This window comes from Typopeltis vanoorti, chromosome 16 (genome assembly GCF_054136105.1).
Source record: "Typopeltis vanoorti isolate ZY-2024b chromosome 16, IOZ_Tvanoo_1.0, whole genome shotgun sequence".
In the NCBI taxonomy this organism is placed as follows: domain Eukaryota; kingdom Metazoa; phylum Arthropoda; class Arachnida; order Uropygi; family Thelyphonidae; genus Typopeltis; species Typopeltis vanoorti.
Window position 1 is genome coordinate 72,686,400 of NC_143564.1, and position 27,657 is coordinate 72,714,056.

Below are 27,657 nucleotides of genomic sequence, written 5' to 3' on the forward strand. Positions count from 1 at the left end.
CAATATATCAGAATCACAACGGAAACCAGGGGACCAGACCTGCACACAATAGTCCAAGTGAGGTCTTATCAAGGCCTTGTAAAGAGGCAAAATAACATCCTTATCTTTACAGGTGAACATTCTTTCAGCATTGCAATTATCTTTTGAGTTGTATTTGCAATCTATGCCACATGGCGGCTGAACTTCACCATTTTTTATCTATTAACACTCCAAGATCCCCAGCCTCATCAGTTTCTTCTAGCCTAACCCCACAAATATAATACGACGTTGGATATCTAATCATGCTGAAGTGAATGACTTTACATTTACTGACATTGAAATGATACCCGTTTTCCCATGCCCACAATTCCAGCCTGTTCAAATCATTCTGCAAGACTGTATATCAGCAGCATTCCTGATTACCCTACCTATCTTTGCATCATCAGCAAATAACTGTATATTGCTTGTCAAATCCTTCCCAATATTATTAATGTACAGATTGAATAACAGTGGACCGAGCACTGATCCTTGTGATACACAACTTTTTTATTTTATTTTACTAATCTTTGTACTGGTAACGGACAGTACTACCCTTACATCATGTCCAGCCATCTCGTTCAGACTTGATATAGGCCTAAGCCTTTACAAGTGTTTTACCCGATGCCTGTTCTAGTTATCATTGTAGTCACTCTCTGGTGGCAACGCCATACCGCCAGTGTGCCCTGTAGGGTCCTCAACGAAAGAACTTTTATATTCTTCTGTAAGCCCAAGCTGTTTTAAGTCTTTATAACTATCTGCCCTGCATACGCTATATAAAGAGATGGCGGCGCTGGTAAACCTCGGAGTTTCCCCACGCTCCTCCTGTATCTTACTAACTAGATCTTGGTTATTCTTATAATAGTTTACCTTATTATTATGGCTATAGGCTAGTGGGCGCCTTGTTCCCACCCCCTGGGCATCAACTACCCAAACATTACCATCTCTTTTAATCACGAAGTCTGGCTTACGCAAACCCGCGGAGGTCCTATAATGTGGTTCCACCGCGGTCTCCCAAATTTTGTTCTTAAAGCTGTTGTTCAGAATGGAGAGTACGGCGTAATGCCTAAGCACGCGGACCCATGGGTGTGGAAGCAACACTGGGCTATATGAGACAGTGTCTCACTGTAGTGGCAGCCAGCCCTATAGTTTGAGTCGTCACTACCCCATTGTTGTGTCGGAAAAAAAGATGATGAGTCATCCTTTTTCCCACCCAACACTAAGTTACTCATAGGGAGAGTATAAGGACATGCTTTGCCTCCGGATGGGAAATGTACTGACTAATGTCTCAAGAACATGTAAATATCCAAATGTGTAAGCTCTAAACAATGTTAGAATAGCCCTGGAGTTAAGTAGAAATCAGTTGTAAGTGAATTAAAATATAAAATCGTATAAATTGCCAAGTATATGTGTATAGCGTAACTAGAGCAAACTTTAAGCCATGTAAAAGTAGTTCGTAGCCACGGCGTCCAATCAGAAGCCGCCGTATGCGTGACGACACCACCGCGTGAGGGAGCTGTTTTGGAGTATAAAGGTTTCAGCGGGAATTCGAATCGCTCTCTTATCTCGTCTCCGGGTTTCGTCGGCACCTAGTCCTGTCGGAGAGCTGTGTAGAGCTTGCCGCCACGTGTAGCAAGAATCCCCCCCCCCCCCTTGCTATGTGTGCTACGTGGGCCAAGGCTGAAACTACAATGTATTCAGATCCATAAGAAGAAAGAGCCACTGATGAAATCAACGTCATTGTTCAAATCTGTGTATGAGTGTTTTTCGGTTCGTATGGAAACAAAGGAATAGCAAGACCGCCATCAGTGAAGGTACAGTAAGCCGACCCAAGTATCCAGTTCAAGGCAAGAACGGTAAGCGGAAGATTTTCTTATGTTAAATGTTGAATTAAAGTAACCGAAGAGTAGGGAAACAGAAGTTAAGGAAGCATGCTATTTCTGTGTAGTGTTATAGGAACAGTCTGCGATTTGGACACTTTTGTCTACAGTTAAGAAGGAAGCATATTAGGCTCCAGCCGAACAGGAGGCCGAGGTCCGAACTGTTTGTGTGATTTAAGAACAGTAATATTATATGGTCAGAACGTAACTAATTGTTAACTAAAATTTTGGAGGGGGGGATTAAGTAAGATTAAGAAGTATTATCCTAGAGAAGTTCATGTCAGAAGTATTGAGTTGTCTTGTGTATATATGAAATATTACATGTGTGACAATATTAGGTAACTTAGTTATAAGAATCGGAGAATAGATGTACGTTTAGAAGTGAGGAATTTATGTCAAGTAAGGGACTATAGTATAGAAGTTTTGTTTGTGATTAATTAAGTAAAGGGAACCCACACTCTTTTAAGATTAAGGATTTGATTAACGTGTATACTTGTCTTTGTGCAATAATAAATGTGTTTCTTAAAATATAATCAAATGAGTTTGTCATCCTTTCTGCGGATTTGAGCTACCATTTGGAAAATTTCGTACCGTGCATTTAAGGAGAAACCATTAGTGATAGAAGAATTGGGACCACAACTGCTTACTTCTTGATCCCTACACTTCCTTTAAGTATTCTTTGATGACATATCAGAATTTAGTTGCCAGCTAGTGCAGTCTTTAATTAATACAAATTCGTCGGCAAACGAATATCTGATATTAAGTGATACAAAAAATCAATGTTAACTGTAAGGCTAAAGTAAAGACAATTAAAGATATAACGATAAGGCAGTCACGCAGACCACATAAAAGAAGAATATAACACCATCGAGCTGTGCTGGCTCAAGTGGGTAAGGCATTGAGCCTCGTCCTGATAAGGTCAATATACTCGAACCCAGGGAGGAGTCTGGTGCCATCCTTATCCAATCATGCTGGGGAGACACCTTAAACCTTGCAGACTCAGATCTCCCGTATACCACTTTTTGATATCTGTCAGTCACCCATCCTCTTATCCATGCTATTATTGTATAACCAAAACCCATTTTCTCTAATTTATGCAGCAGTTTGCTATGCTGTATTTCAAAAGCCTTAGCAAAATCCAAAAGTATCATGGTGTATCCATTCCCCTTGTCTAGTTCAATGGTAACATTGCTATATAGAATGTGAGTAAGTTGCTAAAACATGACCTTCCCTTAGTAAACCCATGTTGTTCATTGCAAAGAGGAGAACATTGTCAACCCATTTCTGAATGCGGACCTAACCAATTGTTCCAAAATCTTGACCACCTCTCCTGAGATACTAATTGGTCGATAGTTGGATACACCGGTCTTTGCACCACCCTTGTGCAATGGAATTACCGTACATTCCTTCCATTCCTGCGGAATCTTCCCTGTTCTGAGACTCATATTAAACATCCTGGTCAAAGGAATGGCCAGTTCAGCTGAACACTCTTTTAGCACACGTGTTGATATTCCATCAGTCCCTATTGCTGAATTCTTATTCAGTTTGTTCAACAGCTCTAATACCTCAGCCTCACACACCTGCGTTTCTTCATCTAGTGAAGAGATAACAGTGAGCTCCATGTTGCGTTCACTAGGTTGATAGCTTTTAACGAAATGGGCACTCATTAACTGAACAACCTCTTCTGCATCTGAATCTCTCACGCCATCCGGATTTAGAAGAGTTATTTTTTCATATTCATTCTTTCTTTTACTTGCAGCATATGATCGATAGAATTCTTGTGGGTTTTCTTTAGCACTGGAGCCAGTTTCTTTTCATAATCAGACTTTGCTTTCCGTACAACAGTTGAGACTATTCTAGCCTGCTGCTTATAACGTTCATAACGGACTTCATCCTTATGCAAACAGTATTCCTTCCACATCATCCTTTTCTTACGAATCTCTTGCTTAATAGATTACACATCCATTTGATTCCTACTCTATTTATTCTTCGAACTCTCGGGATACATTCAGATATCGCATCATTTAAGTATTGTTTAAATGCTTCCCATGCACTGTCGATATTTTTTTCATCCAGCAACCTATCCCATTCCACTGAACTCAGTATACTCCTCAGTGTTAGCTGGTGTCTCACATGGAAGTAGGAGTTTTTTGTCCCCCATGAACACATGCATCTACAGAGATGAAAATAGTTTCCTTCATCAATGCCAGACTCTGCATCAAGCCAGTTGGGGTTTCCCACAATCGCATAATTATAGCGGACTCTGTACCAAGCAGATAAATGTGCTATAAAGAGGAAGAAGATAATGATAGCCTCGATTTCTCAATATCCTTTGTTTTCATTGCAGTTTAAATGTAGAAAGAACGTTTGTCTTAGTTGACTTTAAACATACATAATGATGCATTTAGATAATTTCCAAATTGTTTCTCTTTTAGGTCATTCTTCTAGAGGAAACTTGGTCGGAATTATTCCTTTTATGTGCCGTACAATGGTGTATGCCCCTCGAATCCAGCCCCTTGTTCACACCTAATGAAAATGTTTTGACTGGACTGGCAAATGGTAAAGCAAATGTTGTGCTGACCGATCTTCGCCGTCTTCAAGACATTCATACACGTTTCAAGAGAGTTGCTGTTGATCCAGCAGAATTTGCTTGTATGAAGGCAGTGGTTTTATTTAAAGCAGGCGAGTATTTTTTGCTTAATTTATTTTAGTTCTTTAAAAGTGGATCAAAAACGACAGTGGAACATTTATTGAAATAAATCTTCCACTGTCTACAACTAATATTGCTACTTAAATCTTTTAAAATTCCTTAGCTATTATAAAGTTAAATGTCAAGAAACGATTCTTTCCTCAAGAAAAAAGTTCATGAGAGAGAGCAAGAGAGTTGAAGCTAGTCTCTCAAAGTTTGCTGATGATACCAGGGGCTGGTTGACAGTCAATTATGAATGTGGAATGCATGTCCTTGCGTATGTTTAAATCTTTTGCCTATAAACTCTTCACTGAAGGGATTCCTGTTTACTTAAGATTCTGATAGCATCTGATAACTTCTCATGGCGAGATCGTCCTGACATTCTTGAACCTGTATCACTAGGCGAGTAAGTCCAGTCCTTTCCTAACTTAGGAAGAGCTTTTCATTTCCTCCATTCATAAGGATATCTATCCCTCTATTCCATGGAGATCTTCAGATGCCGTATGGTCACTCTGTTCCTCGGTGATGTGCAACACCAGTCCCAGTGGTTAAATTCAGCCGGGCTCTCCGGGACCCGAAACATTTTTTTGTTTTGTCACTTTTTTCCCTTTACGGTAATTAAGCTAACATGAAACAGATAGCAAGACGTGCATATGATTGGTGCGGTATTAACGAAAGATAAAAGCATAGCTGACAATTGAGTTGAAATGCTAACTCTCTTCAACTGATTTCCATATGTGAAACTGCCATAACATTCACTATATATATATATTTCTTAGTTTTAACACGTGTACGAATTTTAACATGTTCGGTTGAATTTTATTGCTGTTTTGGGGCAGGCGAACTCCCACACATTAATAACAATAGTTTTTAGTTAGATACAGTACTGTGTTTGTCGGTGCAACATATGGTTTTGCTTGAGTCTATACAGCAGTTTCTGTATGAGGGGACATGTGATTCATTAATTAGTGTTGTTTTTATCGCAGTTGTCTTTAATTGCACTATTTGTTGAGAAATATATTACACAGACTGCTCATACTTTATTCACTGACAATAAAAGTACTTGTTTTTCTTGCCTCGTGCAGTATAGTGGCTGTTGGTGAGGGCGTGTTGTTTACCATTGCAAGCGAGTTACTATCGCTCGACGTGAACATATTTAATGCGAAATATGTTCACGTCGAGTGAAGTATATGCGAAACTTTTTAAGTTCTTTTTTCGAAAAGTAAAATCAGGAGCGCAAGTTATATACGTGGCGAGTTATATTTGAGTAAATATGGTATTTCAACTATGGATAAGTACATTGGTACCTTCTTTAAATGGAATAATAGCTCGGATGACAGTGATAATACAAAATGAGTTTGTAATGTGTAGTTTCTGAAGAGAAAGAGGTCTATAACAAATCCACAGAAACACAGAATTCCCATCAGTTGCAGTGCGATAATATTAATACGCTGAACGAAAGGAAAGATTTGCTGACTTGCTGGTCACTCGACCAGTGGATCACATTCAAAGGTAAATTATTATTATCATCAACATTTGACCTCCGTGGGAAGTACTCACTATCAATGCTAAATACAATTGGTTTTTGTAGGAATATTTTTCTGTTTTGTGACTTTTCTTCCTTTACGGTAATTATGTTATTATTCAATGATTGTTTACAGTTTTGAATGTGTACATATATAAAGTCAATATCAACAGTCGCCTGATTATGAACACATGATGAAAGGGACGGGTAGGTTTGGAACTTCGCCAGATAGCATTCAAAGGTAAATACAATTGGTTATTTTGTATAGGGTCCCAGAACTTATTCATTTAGAATTTAACCACTGACTAGTACTCACCAGATGGTCCTGTTGTATGATTTTCTGGAGGCTTCAATTCTCTGTAGATCAATCACTCCAAACACCACCCATCAATCCAACTCATTGAGAATCTACCTCTTGCCTCTTTTTCCAGGAAATAACTTCCATTACTGTTTTGAGAAGTCATCCTTTCAGCATGTCCAAAGTATTTCAGCTTTCTTCTGTCAATATCTTTAACAAGCCTTATAGTTCTACTAATCCTTTCTATCACCTTTCAGCATATGATATCCTCAACAGCCTTCTGTAACACCATTTGAAGGATATGATTTATTTATAATTTTAATAAATCAATAAGACTTAATTTTTCAAGTAAATTCCACCCACAGAAGGTTGTAAACCTAGAATGTATTATAGGTTTACAACCTTCTGTAAAATAAAATAAAATTGCTTCATCTCTACACCTGAATTTCAGGTATAGAGATGATGCAATTTTATTTTATTTTTCAACCAGATTGAAATGTATAGAACATTTGTACTGTAGGGACAATAAGGTTTTTTCCCCATTTTTATTGATTTTATCATCATCATCATCATCAAATTCCTGCCATGTACCCTCAAGGGGTGTACAGGATATGACAGTACTACATGAAAAAATTAAATCATTACTAACTTCCTATCTACAACTTTCCTCCAAATCAGTCTGTTACTTGTCAAGACTCCAACATTATCAGATCTTATATTTCTATCGTCTAAGGCACTTTGTACTGTATCAATCCACCTATATCTTGTTCTTCCTCTGGGTCGTTTTCCTGCCAACCTGGCAGAGAACACTTGTTTTGCTAATCTTTCCTCTCCCATTCTATAGTGACCATACCACCTGAGATTAGCTCTGCTAATGCATTCCTGGATGCTGACAATGTCAAGTTCTTTCCTAATATCCTCATTTTTAATATGATATTGCTATTGATGCCATCTGTTCACGCTTCTAACCTTTCTCAGGACTCTCATATCTGTGGTCTCTAGTGTTTCACTTCTGACCCAGCTCTCAGATCCATAAGTTAAAACTGGTTTGAACACTGTCTTGTATACAGCTAATTTAGTGTTCCGACTAATTTCTCTCTTATTCCATATGAATTTATTCAATTGACTTCCCACCATACCAGCTTTGCTGATTCTGTTGTCTATTTCTATATTTAATTTACCATCTTCAGTAAAAATTGTGCCTAAGTAGCTGAAATGTTTTACTTGTTCCACAGGTTCTCCATTCACAACACAGTTGATATTTTCAATGATTCTGCCTATTTTCATTGTCTTTGTCTTTTTATTGCTGACCTTCATACCATATCTATTACAACAGCTATTCAATTTAGTCAGAGAATCTTGCAGACTTGTAGCGGATTTATTTAGAAGTATAACATCATCTGCATAAAGCAAAGAGCTGACATTAACATCTCCAATTTTGATATCAGGTTTAATACCACTTTCCTTCATAATGTGATCCATATAGATAATGAATAACAGAGGGGATAATGTACATCCTCGTCTCACACCAGATTTAACATTAAACCATCTTCCTGTACTTCCTTCAATTCTAACTGCTGACTTACAACTCAAATAAAGACTAAGTATTGCTTGATATAATGCCCCATTGACACCATATAACTGCAGCGTATTGAATAGCTTCTCTCTTGGCACCTTGTTATATGCCTTTTCCAAATCGACAAAACTTAAATACAGATCTTTGTTATATTCCCATGCTTTCTCGACTATTTGTCGTAAAGTGAAGATCTGATCCTGACATTATTGATTTTATATATATTTTAAATTTTTACCTTTTTTTTTTTTTTTTTTTTTACACAGTCTGGAAATCCTGCTCAAGAGACCAAACATGGAATTTTTTCAAGCCACTTCAAGCCTTCAATAAGCAGGGTGGTGGTCTCACACTTATCCCCTCCCAGAGATTAATTAATCTTATTAAGAAGCATGGGGAACTGATGGTTGGTTATCTCTACTATTAGTACATGAAAGCAGATAGGCCAGTCACTAGACTTAATAGAATTTTTTTTTTTGGGGGGGTGGGCATGTGTCACTGCTTTCTGATAAGATGGAAGTGATCATTGAGAAAAAACTGTCCACTTGAGAACTGATCTTCATAGTTATAACATGCAGTTTATTATAGACATCAAGGTTAGAATGTGACGGTCAGTCGAGTCCAGGTATGTGAGACTATAACAAGTACAATAACTGACATGATTGTTTATTTTGAATTTGACTGAAACAACTGTGGCTATGAAGTGATGTGCTACATCTATAAATTGTGTGTTCACCTTCAGTTGAAGGGCCCTGATAAGGTTCTTTGCATTCTGGATGGGATTCAAATCCAGATCTTTCCAACCAAAGGGCATTGTTGATATTAATTGCACTATGGCAGCTTAGTTGGCAAACAACACTTGTTGGCACGTCAATAACAGTCCTTTTAAAAAAATAAAAAATATGCTATACTGTGCTGCTTCTAAAGGATGAAGGATTTAAATATATCATGAAATAAAATTCACGATAGCACGTGCAGTATATCATTTTATTCCACATCATAAATTTATTATTTTTATGGGAATTAAATTGTAGCAAAAAATTTTGGGAGAGTTTCCTGCTGGAAAACTACATCCTTAAACAATAGCAGAGGATGGAACAGCAAGCTTTGTTTTGTACATAGCGAGCTGAACTTTATTAATGTAATTTTTGAATATAATAATTCATTAATTTTTGAAAAAAACGCTAGTTTGATGCATTTGGTATGCTATTGGTAGTAGATGGGTACATAACCTAAAACTATTATTTCAGTCCTCCACAAAGTCACATCACTCATCCAAAATTTTATCTTAAAATTAGAAGAGTTTTGAGTTTATTTAAGTTTTGTCTAAAACTGTTTAAAAAAAAAACATTATTATCATATTCAAAACACCCAAATACAACTTCTGGGGATTATTTGTTCTCTTCAACAATTACCTCGTGAACATCCTATCTATATTCAGCAGCCTCCTTAATAGGTTGTTGATCATATCACCTCTTTTCCTCCTGTTTGCTAAACTATAATTTGCATTCCCTCAATGTATCCTCATAGCCATCAATGCAAAGGAATTTCATATTGATATGGTTATTTGACTCTGAACCCTTTCCAATATTTTTTAATCACTCCTAAAGCAGTTCATAGTTCTTTGCTATAGCATTGTCAATAACCTTTTCATTGTAGTGGTGCTCCACATTGCTTCAACCTCCTCTACTGTATGTTCCCTGCATGAAAAATGGAGGTTCATATCCCATGGAAATTAACCTCCATTCTTCACACAAGACTAGAGTTCTGCTACTGATGTTAGCCTTCAGGCAACATTCTTCTCATCATTCCGCTTCATCTCATTAGTATTCGCTCAATTTTCAATCTGGCTCTGAGTTGTACATTATCTTCAAACCAAGTTTGCAATAGATTGTGGATTTTATAGGTATTCGATATTTCAGCATTTCCCAGAACATGTTTGTTCATGGCAGTATCAACAAATATCAGTATGAAAGTGTGGGGATGGGAGAGGTATTTTTTGTGGTATAGACTGATTCCGTACCAAAAAAATATCCTCACACTTTCATCACTTTTATTTATCGTTGGGGCAATGCATCTTGTTTTATGCTTGCCAGTCTGTTGTCTAATCCAGGTTCTCCCAGTTCAGTGAAAGTATAGTGGAATTCATTACTATATAGTATCTGCTTGCTGTTTAAACACCAGCTGTAACTGTTGCCAACTATGTATTCAATACAGTTTACAAACTGATACTTCCGCATGTTCCTGAATCTCCTAAGTGATTATGCTGTAGTCTTTTATATTTTTTAGATTGCTTGACCACACACACACATATACTATAGCTCTTAGATCCCTTTCTGTGAAAATTCAAGATCTTTGCACCTGAAGTTCCATATCACATTTACACTCATCATTTTTATAAAATATAACATACTGTTGTGCTAAGGAAGTTTAACGCACTTGCAGAAGTTCAATCCCACGTGCAAGTTGGAAGTGGCAAGAAGTAGGGGATTGCTTTGTAGGGTGAAGCTCCAATATGGTAGCATGAAAAACTCTCTTTCTGCCTAATCCTGCTGCTACCTTTTTTTTTTTTTTTCCACTTGGATTGTTACATCGAACCCTGAAGAGAACCCCTGAAAATTGCTGGCTAACGGAGCTCTGGCACACCCAATTCCATGAAGAGCATCTGTTCTGAATCAGAAACATACTACTGCATCTGAGATAGCTGACGTGTCGAGAACTGCAATCTGGGATCTTGATGAGAAATATGCTACGAAGACACATGCTACCGCGTCCAGGGGCAGCCAGCTGACGTGTTGAGAACTGCAGTCCAGAATCTCGATGAGAAATATGCTCAAGGACTCTCAACATACTTCAGCTAAACATCAACGGCACTCAAAAAAAGATGGAAGAGCTTAAGAACATTTTATACAAAAATAACATCCATATTGCATGCTTACAAGAAACAAAACTAAATCAAAATCTGAAGCTTCAAATCAAAGGCTATTCAACATTAAGGAAAGACAGAGCAGATCGTTCTGGTGGAGGTCTAGCTATACTCTTACAGACCAAACGCATTAAATATAAAGAAATCGTATTAACTACAAACAGCAATATAAGTAGCAACACAGAGGTGCAAGCAATCAAGATATTTCTACCAAAATGCATTATTACAATAGTCAGTGCATATCACCCAGATAACACAGATATCAATACAGAACTAATTAAGCAACTAAGTCAAACAATGTCAGATACAAAGATCTTTTAGGAGATCGAAATGCCAAAAGCCCAACTTGGGGCTCCCCATAACTAGATCGGAAAGGAGCACAAATAGAAGACATAATTGATGATCTAAACCTTGAGATCATAAACAGCAAGCAAAATAAATACCTGTCAAAAACAGCAGGCAGAGAATCAGCATTAGACATCACAGCAGTAGATTATGAAATTGCTAGTCTTATCCAGAGGAAAATACAAAAGAATGCCATCAGTGATCATAGACCTATTATCACTACCATTAATTTGCAGTTAGACCAAAAACCACAGACAAAGAGATCTTGGAACTTCAGAAAAGCAAATTGGCCTAAATACACACAACTACTAGAAACATTGCACTGCCACACCCACCACTAAAGATCTTGATCAGCAACTACTAGAATTAACTAACAACATACCCAGAGCTGCAAAAAAATTCAATTCCCAGAGGACTCAGGAAAAACAATTGGGTTTTCCATTTTGGAATGATCATAATATCAATGCTATGATCAATGAAAAAGATAATATCAACGAACAGTTAAAACAAAACAATACATAAGACAACAGAAGGAAGTTAATAGAATTAACTCAAAACATCAAAGATGAAATTTCTAACTGCAAACAAAAAAAGTGGGAAGAATTCTGCAATAGACTAGATCGAAGAAAAGACTCAACACTGGAATACCATCAGATTATTAAATAAGACAACAGTTCCTAAAAGAAAGGAGACAACAGTTCCAGATACTGATCACTCTTCAAACACAATCTCTTCAGGAACTAATACAGCAGCAACAAACAAACAGATGGCAAATATACTAGCCAAACAGTACTCTAATGTAAGCAAACTGCAATACAACAAAGAAGACAAAAAGTACAGGAAAATTGCAAAACATCTGCTAACACAATCCAGAACCAATCCTTCTGAAGACATCTTTACTCAGGACCTCACAATGACAGAACTAGAAACAGCAATTAGTCAAATTTACCCTGATAAATCACATGGAATTGATCTCATCTTTGGACACATGATTAAAAACATGGGAAAAATAGCCAAAAACTGCCTTCTGAAGATATTTAACACTTCCTGCAAATACAGATAAACTACCAAAAATCTGGAAAACATCAGTCATTATATCCTTACTAAAACCTAACAAAAAGCCTAATGACCGTAAAAGCTACAGATCAATCAGCTTTGACTAGCACTCTGCAAACTAAACGAAATAATAATACATACAAGACTTATGAACTGGCTTTTAGAAAATAACAAAATCAACTTCTACCAAATTGCATACAGGTCTCAACACAGTACAGAAGATCAATTATTTTATCTTTGCCAATCAGTCATAGATGACTTTCAAGAAAAACCACCAAAGAGGACAACAGCAATATTCTTGGATCTTGCAGCTGCCTTCGATTGCATTTGGAGACAAAAATTAATAAAAATTGCATATTACACTGGAATAAGGGGGAATGCATTAATTTGGATTTCTGATCTCATGAAAAGGAAAAAAAATGAAAGTAAAAGTTAATGGAATTTATTCCAATATGCATAGAACTTGGGCTGGAGTCCCACAAGGTTCTGTCTTAAGCCCACTCCTATTTCTCATCTATATGAACAATATCCATCCTCGCATAACAAATGACACAAAATAGCATGCTACACAGACGATATAGCAATCTGGCACACAAGCAGTAATCCTCAACAATCTGAAAAAGTCCTAAATAATTCAATAAAAAGTTTAGAAAGATGGACAAAGGAACTTAAATTAGGCAAATATGTCATAAACCCAGAAAAAACAAAATTGAGCATCTTCTCCACTGATAGAAAAAACGGACACAGTTTCAATCCCCAAATCAAAATATATAATACCAAAATAGAAAAAAGACTCTCAAATACTCAGGCTTAACTCTAGATACTGAACTGAGATTTACAACTCATATTACAAATATATCTAATAAAGCTCTTAAAAAGCTTAATATCATCAAAAGCCTTTGTGGAACAAAGTAGGGTGCAAAACTGAAGACACTCAAAACTACATATACTGCACTCATACGACCCACTATGGAATATGCCTCATCAATCTGGGTACCAGCTTCTACTAGCTCAAAAGTAAAACTTGACAGAGTACAATCAAGAGCAGCAAAAATTATCATAGGTGCAGTCTCATCTACAAATAATTTAAAAGCTCAACAAGAGTATGGACTTCACATAGTAGAAGACAGAAGAAAACTTTCCATAGTTAAATTCACTAACAGAATCAGGAGCCAACAACAGGATCACATCTCACTTAGGACTTTCTATGCCTGGACAAGAAAATCTAGACTAAAGAGATCATCCACTTTACAATACGATCATGAAATTAGAAAACAGATCGACTTAGAACAAAAAGCCATTCCTTTCAACTATTCTACCAAAAAACACAATAAACTTAAATCTCCTAGAACCATGTCATTGCCTTGTACAAAAAAGGATTCACAGGAAGAAAATAAAAGAAAAGAACTTGACACTATACACCACTTAAATAATCTAAACCAGGTCATTGCCTACACCGATGGGTTATCTGATGAAGCACTCAACCAAGGAGGTTCAGGGGTTTTTCTAACTCTACCTGGAGGCGAGGAAATGCAAATCAAAACCACAGCTGGCAAAATGCATGTGAGTTTGAGTAACAGAGCTGCCACCATTTCATATTTCTAACTGTAATTAGTGTTATGTGTTTGCAACTTTTTTTTTTTTTACAGTTGATTTCTCTGAGTTTCTGGATTAAAAGAAGTTTCTTCCTGAGGGAACCAACTCTGTTGACTTGCACTGCTGAGAAGAAATTAAAAACTAGGATTGGGGAAAACTTCCAGTTTTCACAATGCTATGAGATACCAGCCCATATCCTGTATCAAACGAAAATTTGAAATTCATTGATTCGTATTTTCCCTGTTGAAAGTGACTGCTGTGAACCCATTATAAGTTGCCTTCTTAAAATTTGTTTAAGAACTGATTTGCATGTTTCATTTTCTTTCTATATACAGTTCCTTATAAAAAGGAGAGGAGGTTGAAGGAGTGTTCTTCAACTCCCTTGGTTTATCTCTGACATCTAATGCTTTAAGTATTTGAAGGACCTTACACCAATAGCATTTAAATTATGAGGAATTCAAAAAATTCTGTACACTTTCTTTTTGTTATTTTTCAATTTCAATGAAAAATGCATAATTCAATCAACATTATTTTGGCCTTTTGGGAATCATATAATGTATATATATATATATTATTAAGAGAGACCTCCAGGTGGTCAGGGGACTCATCGAGGGAGGCGACCATACTACATGCATCAGCTATCATACTTATTCTTGAATTCATTCACACCCCTTGCACTCACAACATTCAATGGCAATCCATTCCAATCATGCACCACCCTATGATAGAAAAATCAAGCCCTCACCCCTTCTTAGCAGCATTCATTCTCAGCTTCTAAGGATGCCCTCTTGTCCTTTCCCCACCCTCCATAAATTAAAAAATTCAATCAATTGAAATCCTGTATGACCTTTCACAAGTTTGTAAGTCGCAATCATATACTCCTCTTTTTCCTGTTTGCTAGTGTCTGCAGTCAATTCCCAATCTGTCTTCAAAATCCTGATATCAATTTTAACACTCTCTCTCCAATATATCAGAATTACAATGGAAACCAGACATGCACACAATAGTCTATAATGTCTTATCAAGGCCTTGTAAAGAGGCAAAATGAAATCCTTATCTTTACATGTGAACGTTCCTTTCAGTATTGCAATTATCTTTTGAGTTGTATTTGCAATCTTTGCTACATGGTCCCTGAACTTCAACTTCCTATCTACTAACACTCCAAGATCCCTAGCCTCATCAGTTTCTTCAAGCGTAATCCTGATATAATATGACATTGGATATCTAATCACGCCAAAGTGCATGACTTTACATTTACTGACATCGAACTGACATCCATTTTCCCATGCTCACAATTCCAGCCTATTCAAATCATTCTGCAACTACTGCACATCAGCAGCATTCCTGATTACCCTATCTATCTTTGCATCATCAGCAAATAGCTGTATGTTGCTTGTCAAATCCTTCCCAATATCATTAATGTATAGATCGAATAACAGTGAACCAAGCACTGATCCTTGTGGTACACCACTGGTCAGCCACCCTCTTATCCATGCTAAGAGGGTGGCTGAATACAGCAGTCTACCATGCTTTATTCTGTCAAAAGCCTTAGCAAAATCTAAAAGCATCATGGTGTATCCATTTCCCTTCTCTAGTTCAATGGTAACATTGTTATAGAATGTGAACAAGTTGCTAAAACATGATCTTCCCTTAGTAAACTCATGTTGCTCATTGCAAAGCAGAGATTTACTGTCATCCCATTTTTGAATGTGAGCCTTAACCAATTTTTCCAAAATTTTCACCAGCACTCCTGAGATACTAATTGGTCAATAATTGGATACATCGGTCTTTGCACCACCCTTATGCAATGGAATTACCATACATTCTTTCCGTTCCTGCAGAATCTTCCCTGTTCTGAGACTCATATTAAACAGACTAGTCAAAGGAATAGCCAGTTCAGCTAAACACTCTTTTAAGAGTGTTTAGCTGAACATGCTGATATCCCATCAGTCCCTATTGATAAATTCTTATTTAGTTTGTGCAACAGCTCTAATACCTCGTCTTCATACAGTGAAGAGGTAGCAGTGAGTTCAATGTCGTGTGTACCAAGTTGATAGCTTTTAACAAAATAGGCACTCATTAGTTGAACAAACTCTTCTGCATCTGTTACCCTTATGGCATCTGCATTTAGAAGAGTTATTTTTTCATATTCATTCTTTCTTTTACTTGCAGCATATCGATACAATTCTTGTGGGTTGTTTTTAGCACGCAGAGCCAGTTTATTTTTCATATTTAGACTTTGCTTTCCGTACAACAGTTGTGACTATTCTAGCCTGCTACTAATTTTCATAACGTCATCCTTATGCACATGGTATTCCTTCCACATCATCTTTTTTTTTTTTTTTTACAAATCTATTGCTTAATAAGATTACACATCCATTTGATCCTACCCTATTTATTCTTTGAGCTCTCAGGACACACTCTGATATCACACCATTTAAGTATTGTTTAAATGCTTATCATGCAGTTCTTCCCATCCATCAACCTGATCCCATTCCACTGAACTCAGTATACTCCTCAGTTGGTCATAATTACATGCTGAACTACAAAGTAGGAAACCTTTTCTGAATGGAACATTCATAAACGTAGTCACTTTCCAAGTGAGTATCGCATGATCACTGTCACCAACCAAAGGCAGAATAGTTACATCTTTAACTGAAACGGTCTCTGATACTCAAATCTAATAATTAATTTTATTTTAATTAAAAAGTAAAGGAAAATTGTTGAATGTTCTCTCTCCCTCCCCATGTTTGATTTGATTACATGAAAAGGTTGGAGTGTACATTGCAGCTGATTCTCTTCCTCCTTTATAGATGCACGTGGTCTGAAGGATGCCAATCAGGTGGAAAGTCTCCAAGATCAAGCTCAGATGATGTTGCATCAGCATGTGAAAGTTCATCATCCTAGCCAGCCAGCCAGGTAAAGGACTTTTTTTTGGTGGTCAGATAAATTTTCTCATTAGTTAAAACTCTCATCTCTTAATGGAAATATAACAATAGTTTGTAGGTTTTGGATTTCTTAATGCAATGTATTATTGTCATATTAGAAGATACAAGCATTGCATAAAGGGGAATAAGAGGATCCCTATGGGGAAAAAAAGTTTAAATGAAACCACACTTTTTTTTAGTCTTATTCTACTCACAGCTAACATCTTGGGAATTGCTTCATGTCCAAAAAAGGGAAACAAATCTATACTATTTAACTGACCTCATGAGAATCAGTCTTTTCCAAAACAATCAAGAAAGCAGTCACCTCCTGTCACTTCTGCCTAAGTCACTATGGGTTGTACTATAACTATTCTACAAGGTCTTGATTGTATCATGTGATCTGGAGGAATGTGATGAAGAAATATGAAGCTAATCTAAATAAATATAAGACATTTGGCTATGTTTGTACCAAAATTTCCCAAGTAAGTTAGTTACCATTTTATGAACTCCTTTCTCGAAATTAATAATTATGACCTACTTCATTCATTTATAAAATTTTCACCCAGCATAATGGAGGCAATGGTATGAAAAATGGAACAAAGGCACAACCATATGTGACAGAAAGATGAACAATGTAGACTTGAAATCATACGTTGTAATAGAAACAACACAGTTCAATTCATAAAAGACCTCTTGGCCAGTGGTGTAGTAAGAAATAAAAAAAAAAGTACAATTTATATAAAATGTGTATAAAGTCCCAGAGTGTTGAGTTTGTTGAAGAAGCTTAAAAATGGAGGAAAGAGTGCTGTAAAAGGAGTTAGAGATGATAAAGGTGACATGAAAACGGAAGAAAAAGATATCCTTGAAGTATAGAGTAATTACTTCGAAAAAATTGCTAAATGAAAGAAGCAGTGATAGCACAGTGGTTAAAAATACTCAACAGGCATACAGTCAGGAATACATATTCATACTTGAAGTAGAAAAAGCCATCAAAGGCTTGAAATGTGGAAAGGCAGCAGGAGTAGATGATATTCGACCAGAAATGCTGAAGTATGGTGGTATAAAAGTCTTACAGTGGCTGCACTGCATAGTTCAGAAAGCCTGGACAGAGGGACGAATTCTCAGTGATTGGAGTAGAGCTCTAATAATATCCATATATAAAAAGGGAAATAAAACTGAATGTGAGAATTACAGAGGTATTTCCTTACTGAGTGTTCCTGGCAAGATCTATGCAAGTATACTTGAGAAACAGTTGAGAAGAATTGCGGAAGAAAAGCTTGGTGAAGAACAAGCTGGATTCAGGCCAAATAGAGGCTGTCAGGATCAGATCTTCACTTTACGACAAATAGTTGAGAAATCATGGGAATATAACAAAGATCTGTATTTAAGTTTTGTCGATCTGGAAAAGGCATATGACAAGGTGCCAAGAGAGAAGCTATTCAATACGCTACAGTTATATGGTGTCAATGGGGCATTATATCAAGCAATACTTAGTCTTTATTTGAGTTGTAAGTCAGCAGTTAGAATTGAAGGAAGTACAGGAAGATGGTTTAATGTTAAATCTGGTGTGAGACAAGGATGTACATTATCCCCTCTGTTAATTATTATCTATATGGATCACATTATGAAGGAAAGTGGTATTAAACATGATATCAGAATTGGAGATGTTAATGTCAGCTCTTTGCTTTATGCGGACGATGTTATACTTCTAAATAAATCCACTACAAGTATGCAAGATTCTCTGACTAAATTGAATAGCTGTTGTAATAGATATGGTATGAAGGTCAGCATTAAAAAGACAAAGACAATGAAAATAGGTAGAATTATTGAAAATGTCAACTGTGTTGTGATCGGGGAACCTGTGGAACAAGTAAAACATTTCAGCTACTTACGCACGATTTTTAGTGAAGATGGTAAATTAAATATAGAAATAGACAACAGAATCAACAAAGCTGCTATGGTAGGAAGTCAATTGAATAAATTCATATGGAATAAGAAAGAAATTAGTCAGAACACTAAATTAGCTGTATACAAGACAGTGTTCAAACCAGGTTTAACTTATGGATCTGAGAGCTGGGTCAGAAGTGAAACACTAGAGACCACAGATATGAGAGTCCTGAGAAAGGTTAGAAGCGTGAACAGATGGCATCAATGGCAATATCATATTAAAAACGAGGATATTAGGAAAGAACTTTACATTGTCAGCATCCAGGAATGCATTAGCAGAGCTAATCTCAGGTGGTATGGTCACTTAAACAGAATGGGCGAGGAAAGATTAGCAAAACAAATGCTCTCTGCCAGGTCGGCAGGAAAACAACCCAGAGATAGGTGGATTGATACGGTACAATATGCCTTAGACGATAGAAATATAAGATCTGATAATGTTGGAGTCTTGACAAGTAACAGACTGATTTGGAGGAAAATTGTAGATAGGAAGTTAGTAATGATGTAAATTTTTCATGTAGTACTATCATATCCTGTACACCTCTTGAGGGTACATGTCAGGAATTTGATGATGAAAAAAAAATACTATAAAATCTACTTTTTTGAGCTAATAATTTTTTGTTATAAGACTAAACATTACAGGGTTCCATTTTAAACCATTCAAGTGGTTAACTGCATAGCTGTTTATTCACAATATGTCAACTTATGTTCTATTAAAAAAAACAAACTTGCTTTCTAAGAGCAGACCATTTTTGTTCTGTAACCTCAACTGCTATAGCACTGCATTGGGTAATAGTTCTTATGCTCACTGGAGATCACTATTTAGTACTGACATTCAGTTTCTGTTGTATCTATTAATACAAGAGCAGCTGCAAACACACCAAACCTGCTTCTTTTCTTCTTCTTTTATTTCAACCACCTCTGGAACAGCCTTCCTTATGAAGTATTCCCAGACTACAACCTGCAACTCTTCAAAATAATAATTAAAAAAAAGGCAATCTCAGTCCTCAACTGCACCCTACACATATGGCACTGATGTGCTTATAGATCCCATGACCTCTCATGTATGAGATCAATAAAAAAAAATATGCTGGTAATGATTTTCTCAAACCTCTATTATTGTTGAAGCTATTTCCTCTATTCTATCCAATAAGCCTGATTCAGTAATTTTTTTTTTTTCCCTTTCAACCTTTCTTCCATTATTTCCTCAAATTTTTCTTTATGGTTTATTATATCTTCATCTTCTGGAATGTTTTTTTAATATTTTTTTTATTAAAATTTTTAACTCTCATTCTTGTTTATTTTTATCCTTGCTCTCACTAACCTATGATCACTATCATAAATTAAATTGATTGATAACAGATACATCTTGGATTATTTCCATGTTGTTGACCATAATATAATCAATTTCATTAAAAACTTCTCGATTTGGTGATCTCTAGGTTCATTTACATTTAATTCACTTCCTAAAGAAAGTATTTCCTATATACATAAAATTCCTCACTCCCTGCAAATTCAACAAGTCATTGGCCCATGCTTTGCACTCCTAAAGCACTTTCTCCCTGTCGTTTCTTGCCTAATTTACAGTTAAAGTTGCCCATTTCAATTTTCCAGTGACATGTACTATCTTTGAGAGTGCTAGAGAGATCCTCATAGAAATTGTTAATAGCTTCATCTGAATGACTGGAAGTGGGTGCACATATCTATTATACTTAAATCATGCTGCTTATTGAGTTTGTCTGAGTTGTAATCCTTGAGGAGACCGATTTAAATTTAAGAATATTATTTTTCCATCTTTTATGGACCATAATTCCAACTCCTTGAGCATGATCTGTCCCAGCAGTATGTAAAATATAATTGCTTGTTTCAGTAATTTTTTTCTTCTCTTATCATTCCAGAAAATCCAAGAATATCCCATTTTATTTTTGCCAGTACTTTACACAGCTCTTCTTTTTCTTCCCTTTCAAAGTTCTGACATAGGTGTAGATGTTCAATTTTCTTATCAGGGTGTTCAGAAGTTTTTTAAATAATGAGGTTTGGCTTGTCTAGAGATTTGGCTGTTATCAAAGATTAGAGGAATTGAAATGAGATTTCTGTGAGAAATAACACGTGACCGCAGTTTGACAGATATGAAGTTTCTCTTGTCATTAAAGAATGGCAATAACATCACAGTTAAAAGGCATTTGGTTATGGAAAAGCTTGAAATGATTATACACTATTGGGTGTGTTAAATGAAGAAAAATCATACTGTCACCTCTCAGAATGATGAGAAATTTTGTGATAATATCCATTTTGCATATGCAATCAAACAGGTTTTTGATTTTGGGGTACTTATGGTCAAGCTCTATTTTTTAAAAGTGTAAGCTAATTTTGTGGTGATTTTCTGAAGATCTGATTTGTTTTCTGCTAGAAATTCAGTATCATCAGTGAACTTTAGATGGTTTATTCTTCTTCCTTTTACCATAATAGTAATCTAGGGCTTCATTTACAACATTGGTGATAACATGCACCATCTTACTCCATGCGTCATTGGAAAAGGGAGTGCTATAATTCCCCTTGATTTCAACCACCATTTCAGAATATGAGTACAAGGATTCACTCAGTCGTATTATTTTGTTGTCTATTCTATATGTTGCACAATTTTCCAAAGGGCATCGATGCAACACAAAATCAAAAGCCGTCTTGTAGGTCAATAAAATTATGGCACGATACTTTGTTCTACATATTTTTCTCCAGTGATATGGAGCATAAATATATAGTCAATTGTACTCATGTTCTTATTAAATCCAGCCTACCTGGAAGTCAGAAAAACTGAATTCCATTTTTTGCTTCAATATATGAGAGTAAGATGTCCAAAAATATTTTGCTTAGGTGACTCATGAGGCAAACTGTCCTAACATTAATGCACTTTTTGCTGTTTCCTCTTTTTTGGAACTGGAATAAGGATAACTGTGCACCAATCTTTTGGTGAGATCTCAGTGTTCCACAGTTGCTTGCAAATTTTGTGAGTACAATCTAATAGACAAGCCACTCCAACACTCTCACACCCCTGGTCCTTTCCATCATGTGCTGTTTTAGGTATTCCTTAGCAACTGTATAAATTCCATTTCCATTTAGCTATGTGTCCTTTCCTCCTTTCAATTTATATCACTATATTTGAAGTTTCCCAAGATAATTGCACTCGTTCTGCTAATGCATGTCATCCACATCTTCTTCTGGACCAGCAGGTCTATAGCAACCAACAATATATTTTGTCCTATTGGCCTCTTTCTCACACTAGAGAGCCTCAAATGAACCATTTTCATCAGATTTACAATCTTCCTTAACTTCTATTTTTGTTGGTTGAAGTTCAGCTGTCATTAATAATACCACTCCTCCTGCCCTATTTTCTCTATCTTCTCTGAAAATACAATATCCATTACATTCTATCCCTGTAACTACATCATTTTCTGACATGCATTTTAAACATCCCCTTGGGTCTCTTACATAATGTCATTTCCTGCCCATTCTGATTTGAAACCTGGGAAACTGAACTCAGCTCTTCACAATCACGTCCATGAATTTCACTCCACACATCTATGAACTGCACAATCTTCTCGTTGAAGATTGTGCAGTTCAACAGGTCAGTCTGTTGCCTCGGTATATGATAGGAATTCTGTCCTATCATACCGAGGCAACAGACTGACAATTTTTACTTTCTTTTCATTTTTGCTTCTAACAATTCTTTCATATCTTCTCTCATTGCATATTTCTCACCTTCCAAATCATTTGAATTCCCATACAATACTATCTCTTTTCTCCCAGTTTCTCACACTTTTATGCTTTTTCCATTCACTCTTTCTTTTATTCTGCATCCTTCTGTACCACATGCCAATTGCTCTCCTGTGAAGCATCCTCATAAGTGTGCAATTTCTTTCCATGCTGGCATCTCATCATCCACATTATTGCTTTCATTCACTTTCTTCAAACTCTCATTTGTATTTCATGCACTATCATTCACTGCTTCTGCTACATTCTGCACCACACTTTCACAATCCTGCCTTCTATCTATAATATCACTTGATGCTTTCACTCCTAACATGACTCATTTCTTTCACTTGCTTACGAAACATTTCCAACAGATATTCTCTCCATTCTCGCTCTCATACCACAAACCATTCACTCTCGGCAAACTATATATTAAACACATGCTACATCGCACTAAATCCTGCATGTTGATATCAGTCAACATCAATGTCTTGGTTGCCATTTCTTTTATATGCAACTGCCATAATGTAAACATTTTTGAAAAAATATTGTGTAATAATAGTCAAGACTAAAGAACACACTTAACAGCATAGTCAAAAATAACCAAAATACTACCAATTATATTTATCAATATTGTCAATATCTATTAAAAAAAACGACTTATCTGAGCAACATGTGTATGGCAGCCACTACTAATGATTTCTGTTGTTTGATTGAAGTAAGTGTTTGGATTACAAGAACAGAAACAGTAATCAAACTGTGTAAAAAAGGGGGTAGACTATGGAATTTATTCCAAGTGGCACTTATAAAGGATGTGAGTAAGAATGGCTTGATGAAGAATGTGCCACCATAAGAGGTATACATTTCCTTCTGTGGAATAAGATTCATTAACTTTTTAATGCACTTTCTTTTAAAATTCCTTACTGTTCTAGAAATCTGACTTTTCTATTTGAACATGTGTGGAATATAATAATAATATAAAATAAAATTATACTCTATTGTCCTTAATTTCTTGATAGTCAGAAATAGTACTACTCAGAATGTGAAGGTTCATTTCTCATTAAAAAAAATTATAGACCTGACAACCTGTATTTCATTATCACTCATTTCCAGTATTTATTTATAGTTTCCTTTTCTGTTTTTAACTCTAGGTTTGGACGCCTACTGCTGATGCTACCTTCACTGCGCTACGTACCAGCAGACAGAATTGAACTGCTGTTTTTCCACAGGATCATTGGTAACACTGCCATGGAAAAATTGCTGTGTGATATGTTTAAGTGTTGAAATAATATGACCAACTATCTTGGGGATTTGTAATACTGTAATAGCACAAAATTCTCCCTCGAACCTTACTAATACCTGCAACTGATGAACTATTTTTTGTGTTATTCTCCTCCTATTTCCCATTCACAAACAACATTAATAAAGGAGTTGGGAATTCGCCGCATAAAAATAGAAGCCAACTTCTTGGTGTTTGTTGAATTGCTTAGATTGACCTTGTAAGTTTTCCGTCTTGTAATCATCACTGTACAGCGTTGGTAATAACTGATTTGTAATGTCATAAAGAGATTAAATTATCCATCCAATGTTATACATATTTGTTAGATACTGATATAAAAGTCTATGGTATGTGTATGGTATCTGCATATATTCTCTCTGGCCAGTTTGTCCATTTTGCAGGATGAAACATCTAAGTTTCTAGGAGAAATTTACCGAGGCATACACACTGAGATAAAGCTTCCATAACTTGAAGTGTTATAATGATACATTTATATTTTTAAATTATAAAATCCCATGGGCAGAACATGTGAAAAATACAGATGTCCTACAGAGAATGAGAACACAGAGATCTTTATTACAGGAAATGATCCAGAGAAAGATGAGATTGGCAGAACATGTACTGTGAGGTTCAGCAGGACAGAGGATATTAAGAGTTTTAGAAGGAAAAATTATGGGAAAAGGATCAAAAAGCAAAAAACAAAGGACATGGCTTGAAGATATAAGATCATGGACAGGATCACATGGCTATGCAGAAACAAAAAGGAAAGCCACCAACAGAGAGAACTGGAAGGACATGGTGCTGTACCCTCTCACTGAGGAAGCTACATGAAGAAGAAGAAAGGTTATCTTACACGTTCCATGAACATACAACCTAATCTTTCTCAGAGCAGATCAATCTGTCTAGCCAACCACAGAATTAGCATTAATCATGGGATTTAGTGTACTAAAACAAAGATCATTCACAACTAGACAGCCTGCTCAGTTAAACTGATTCTTTCTTATTTTTAAACAGCACTCTTTAAACAAGAGTGCTGTTTAAATTTATTCTTTAGCAAGTTCCTAAAAGCTCCACTTCAACTGTTTTTTTATTTATTTATTATTATTTTTTTGCATCATGAATATGCTCTCTTTTTAAGCATGGTTTATTATCAGGCATACATTTTACTCACAGAGATAATGTATTTCTCACCCACAAAAAAAAGAAAATTATTTTATCAAATAACTTATATGTTGTGCTTTCATGTTTAAAATAATATCTATAATAAAAAATGCATTCTGTAGTCACAGAGTTTCTGAAGCAGATACCACATGAAAAAGTATCACTTCCCTGAAAGAAATTTTAGTTGAAATCTCCCCTGTGAAGTGAAGCTTCATTAGTCTTTTATTTTCATGTAATTTGTTTTAGTAAAAGATGGAATGTGTTTTTTCTTCTCAGAATCTTAGGTTTTTCTTTTTGCAAAATAGTAAAACCAGCTATTTCTGTGGGGATGGGGAAATAATGTACATTTCTTGTTTTCTTCCATATTTAACCATTTCCTTTCTTGTTCCCATATCCTAAGTAGTCATGAACATCATAGTAGGGCAATGAAGATGCCAGTTTTGGGAGGGGGAGCACTCTATGATTATTAAAACAATTTGATAATCATAGAAAATGGTTATAAAAATGAAAACTAAACTAAATGAATTTTACTGAAGAAGAAACAGCACACCATGTATAATTTAAGATTTTTTTGTACATCATGAAAATTATAGACACAACTACCGTGTTAGAGTAAAACTTTAGTTTAATGTAAACCAAAATAAACACTCGACGTTTCAACATTAAGGTCATCATCTGGAGTATATACATATATACAAAGAAACAAGCTGCACTACAATCTACATGGCTGCTAAAGTTAGTGACCAACTGTTACAACTATTGGCCTGACCTCTGGTGAAAAAAAATTACTACATCAAAGCTAGAGTTCTATTATTATTATTGTTATCTATTAGGTTACAAAATTAAATTAAGCTGGAGAGCAAGATGTTTACAAAAACGAAAAAAAAATAATAAATAAAAATTACTTATATAAGTAATTTTTTATTTATTTATTTTTTCCTTTCCTGAAGAATTTATTAATTTTTTCCTGAAGTTAGCATAAATGAAAGAAACAGAAATGGAGTGAAAGAACACAAGAACGAAGAAGCAAAAGTAAGTGATATGGGAGCAAAAGGAAGTATGAATGAGGAAACAGATGTAAGGTGCCACAGAATGAGAGGTAGCGACATAGTGAAATTGGTGGAATGCAAGATTTGAAAAGGGATTATTCAAAATGAAATGAAGAATATGCAGAGTGATATTAAACATTTAGTGGAAACAAATGAAAGAGTGCAAAATGCTAGAATGGAAAAAAAAAGAGGTGAGAAATGATTTGAGAATGGCAGTGTATGGAGATTCTATTGTTAGAGGATTGGTTAATGAGAGAGTCTATAAGGTCTGCTATCCAGGAGAGAGAATGAGCAGGATAATTCATGCTTTGGACATGAGTAGGAAACAAGCAAGAAAATTAGTGGGGTTTTGGGGACAAATGATTTAAGTGAATGTAAGATTGGATATCAGGAGGTTATTGAGGAGAGTGAAAGATAACAGTATAGTGGGAAAGGTTGTGTCAGTGTTTTGCCAAAGTGACAATGATGACTGGAGCCAGAATCATGAATGGTATGCTGGCAGAGAGCTGTATGAGAAGAGAATGCAGTTTGTGGATGTATTGGAGGGAAGAATGAATTATACAGATGTGACAGATTGCATTTGAATGGCTTTGGGGTGAGTAAACCTGAGAAACTGTTGCTAGATGGAAGTGTAGTGTGTGATGCAAGCAAGAGAGGTGAAGTGAAAGATTAGGAGAGTGATGTGGAAGAGACTGAAGTACTTGCAATGAAATATGCAATGAATGGAAGAGGAATAAGGAAACAGTGTGTGTGTGTGTGGGGGGGGGAACCAGGGAGAGTGGAAGTTGGAGGTAGTTGTGAATGTATGTATGGGGATGATCAGCATAAAATGGAATAGATTGAGATGAGAGTGCAGTAGTTGAGACTGAGCAGATATGTGGTAAACAGTGATTGGGCAAGGGTGGTGAGGAAATCACAACCAACAAGTGGCTTGAGTAAGACTGGTTATAGACCTTAAAGGAACTACTGTGTTTATTTACAAATACCAGGAGTATCAGAAATAAGGGAGATGAAATTGTTTCACTAGTTGCTTTTATATGCTCCAAAATCATTCGAATAAGTGAAACATGGTTGAAAGATGATGATATCCTAACGAGAATAGAAATTGATGGGTACAATGTTTTTTGTGAGGACTGAAAGGACAAGAAGGGAGGGGGAGTGCTGCTGATGATAGTAGAGGAATTATGTCCACATAAGGCAGACATGAAAGAGGGAAATAGTGGTAATTGTTTGGGGGCAGTGTGCTATGAGGTGGAGGTTAATAGGAAGGGATATTTAGTTGGATGTTGCTATTGGCCAGAGAATGTGGAGATTGGTGATGAAGAAATGTATAAGCAACTTGGGTTGGTGAAGAACAGAAGGGTAATTATTATCGGTGATTTTAATTATGGCAGTATAGACTGGAAGGAAGAGATAGCATTTGGGAATAAGGAAATGAATTTTTCAAGTTCTTGAGAGACAACTATCTCAGTCAGTACAGTATGTAAAGGAAGGCACACGAGGATCAAGTTTTAGATCTGAATATTTCATCAGAAGATGTAATTGTCAGTGGGGTTTCACACTTCCAAGTGGATGAGTGAGAGTGATCATTTGGATTGTAACTAGCCATATAAAGACTTCTCTGAGGAAAGGATATATGTGGTGGTACAA

The 27,657-nt window shown here is 36.0% G+C and overlaps 1 protein-coding gene across 1 annotated transcript in view; it reads left to right on the forward strand.

Annotated features, from left to right (window-relative positions):
- The window catches only part of LOC150098126 (photoreceptor-specific nuclear receptor-like), a 127,136-nt gene extending 103,025 nt beyond the window's left edge, over positions 1-24,111 (forward strand). The window contains exons 6-8 of the mRNA XM_090406688.1: positions 4,331-4,577; positions 16,714-16,819; positions 23,670-24,111. Of these exons, the coding sequence (XP_090262814.1) occupies positions 4,331-4,577; positions 16,714-16,819; positions 23,670-23,802 (486 nt within the window). The 3' untranslated portion in view covers positions 23,803-24,111. The remainder of the gene's footprint in view (positions 1-4,330; positions 4,578-16,713; positions 16,820-23,669) is intronic.
- The last annotated feature ends 3,546 nt before the right edge of the window (positions 24,112-27,657 follow it).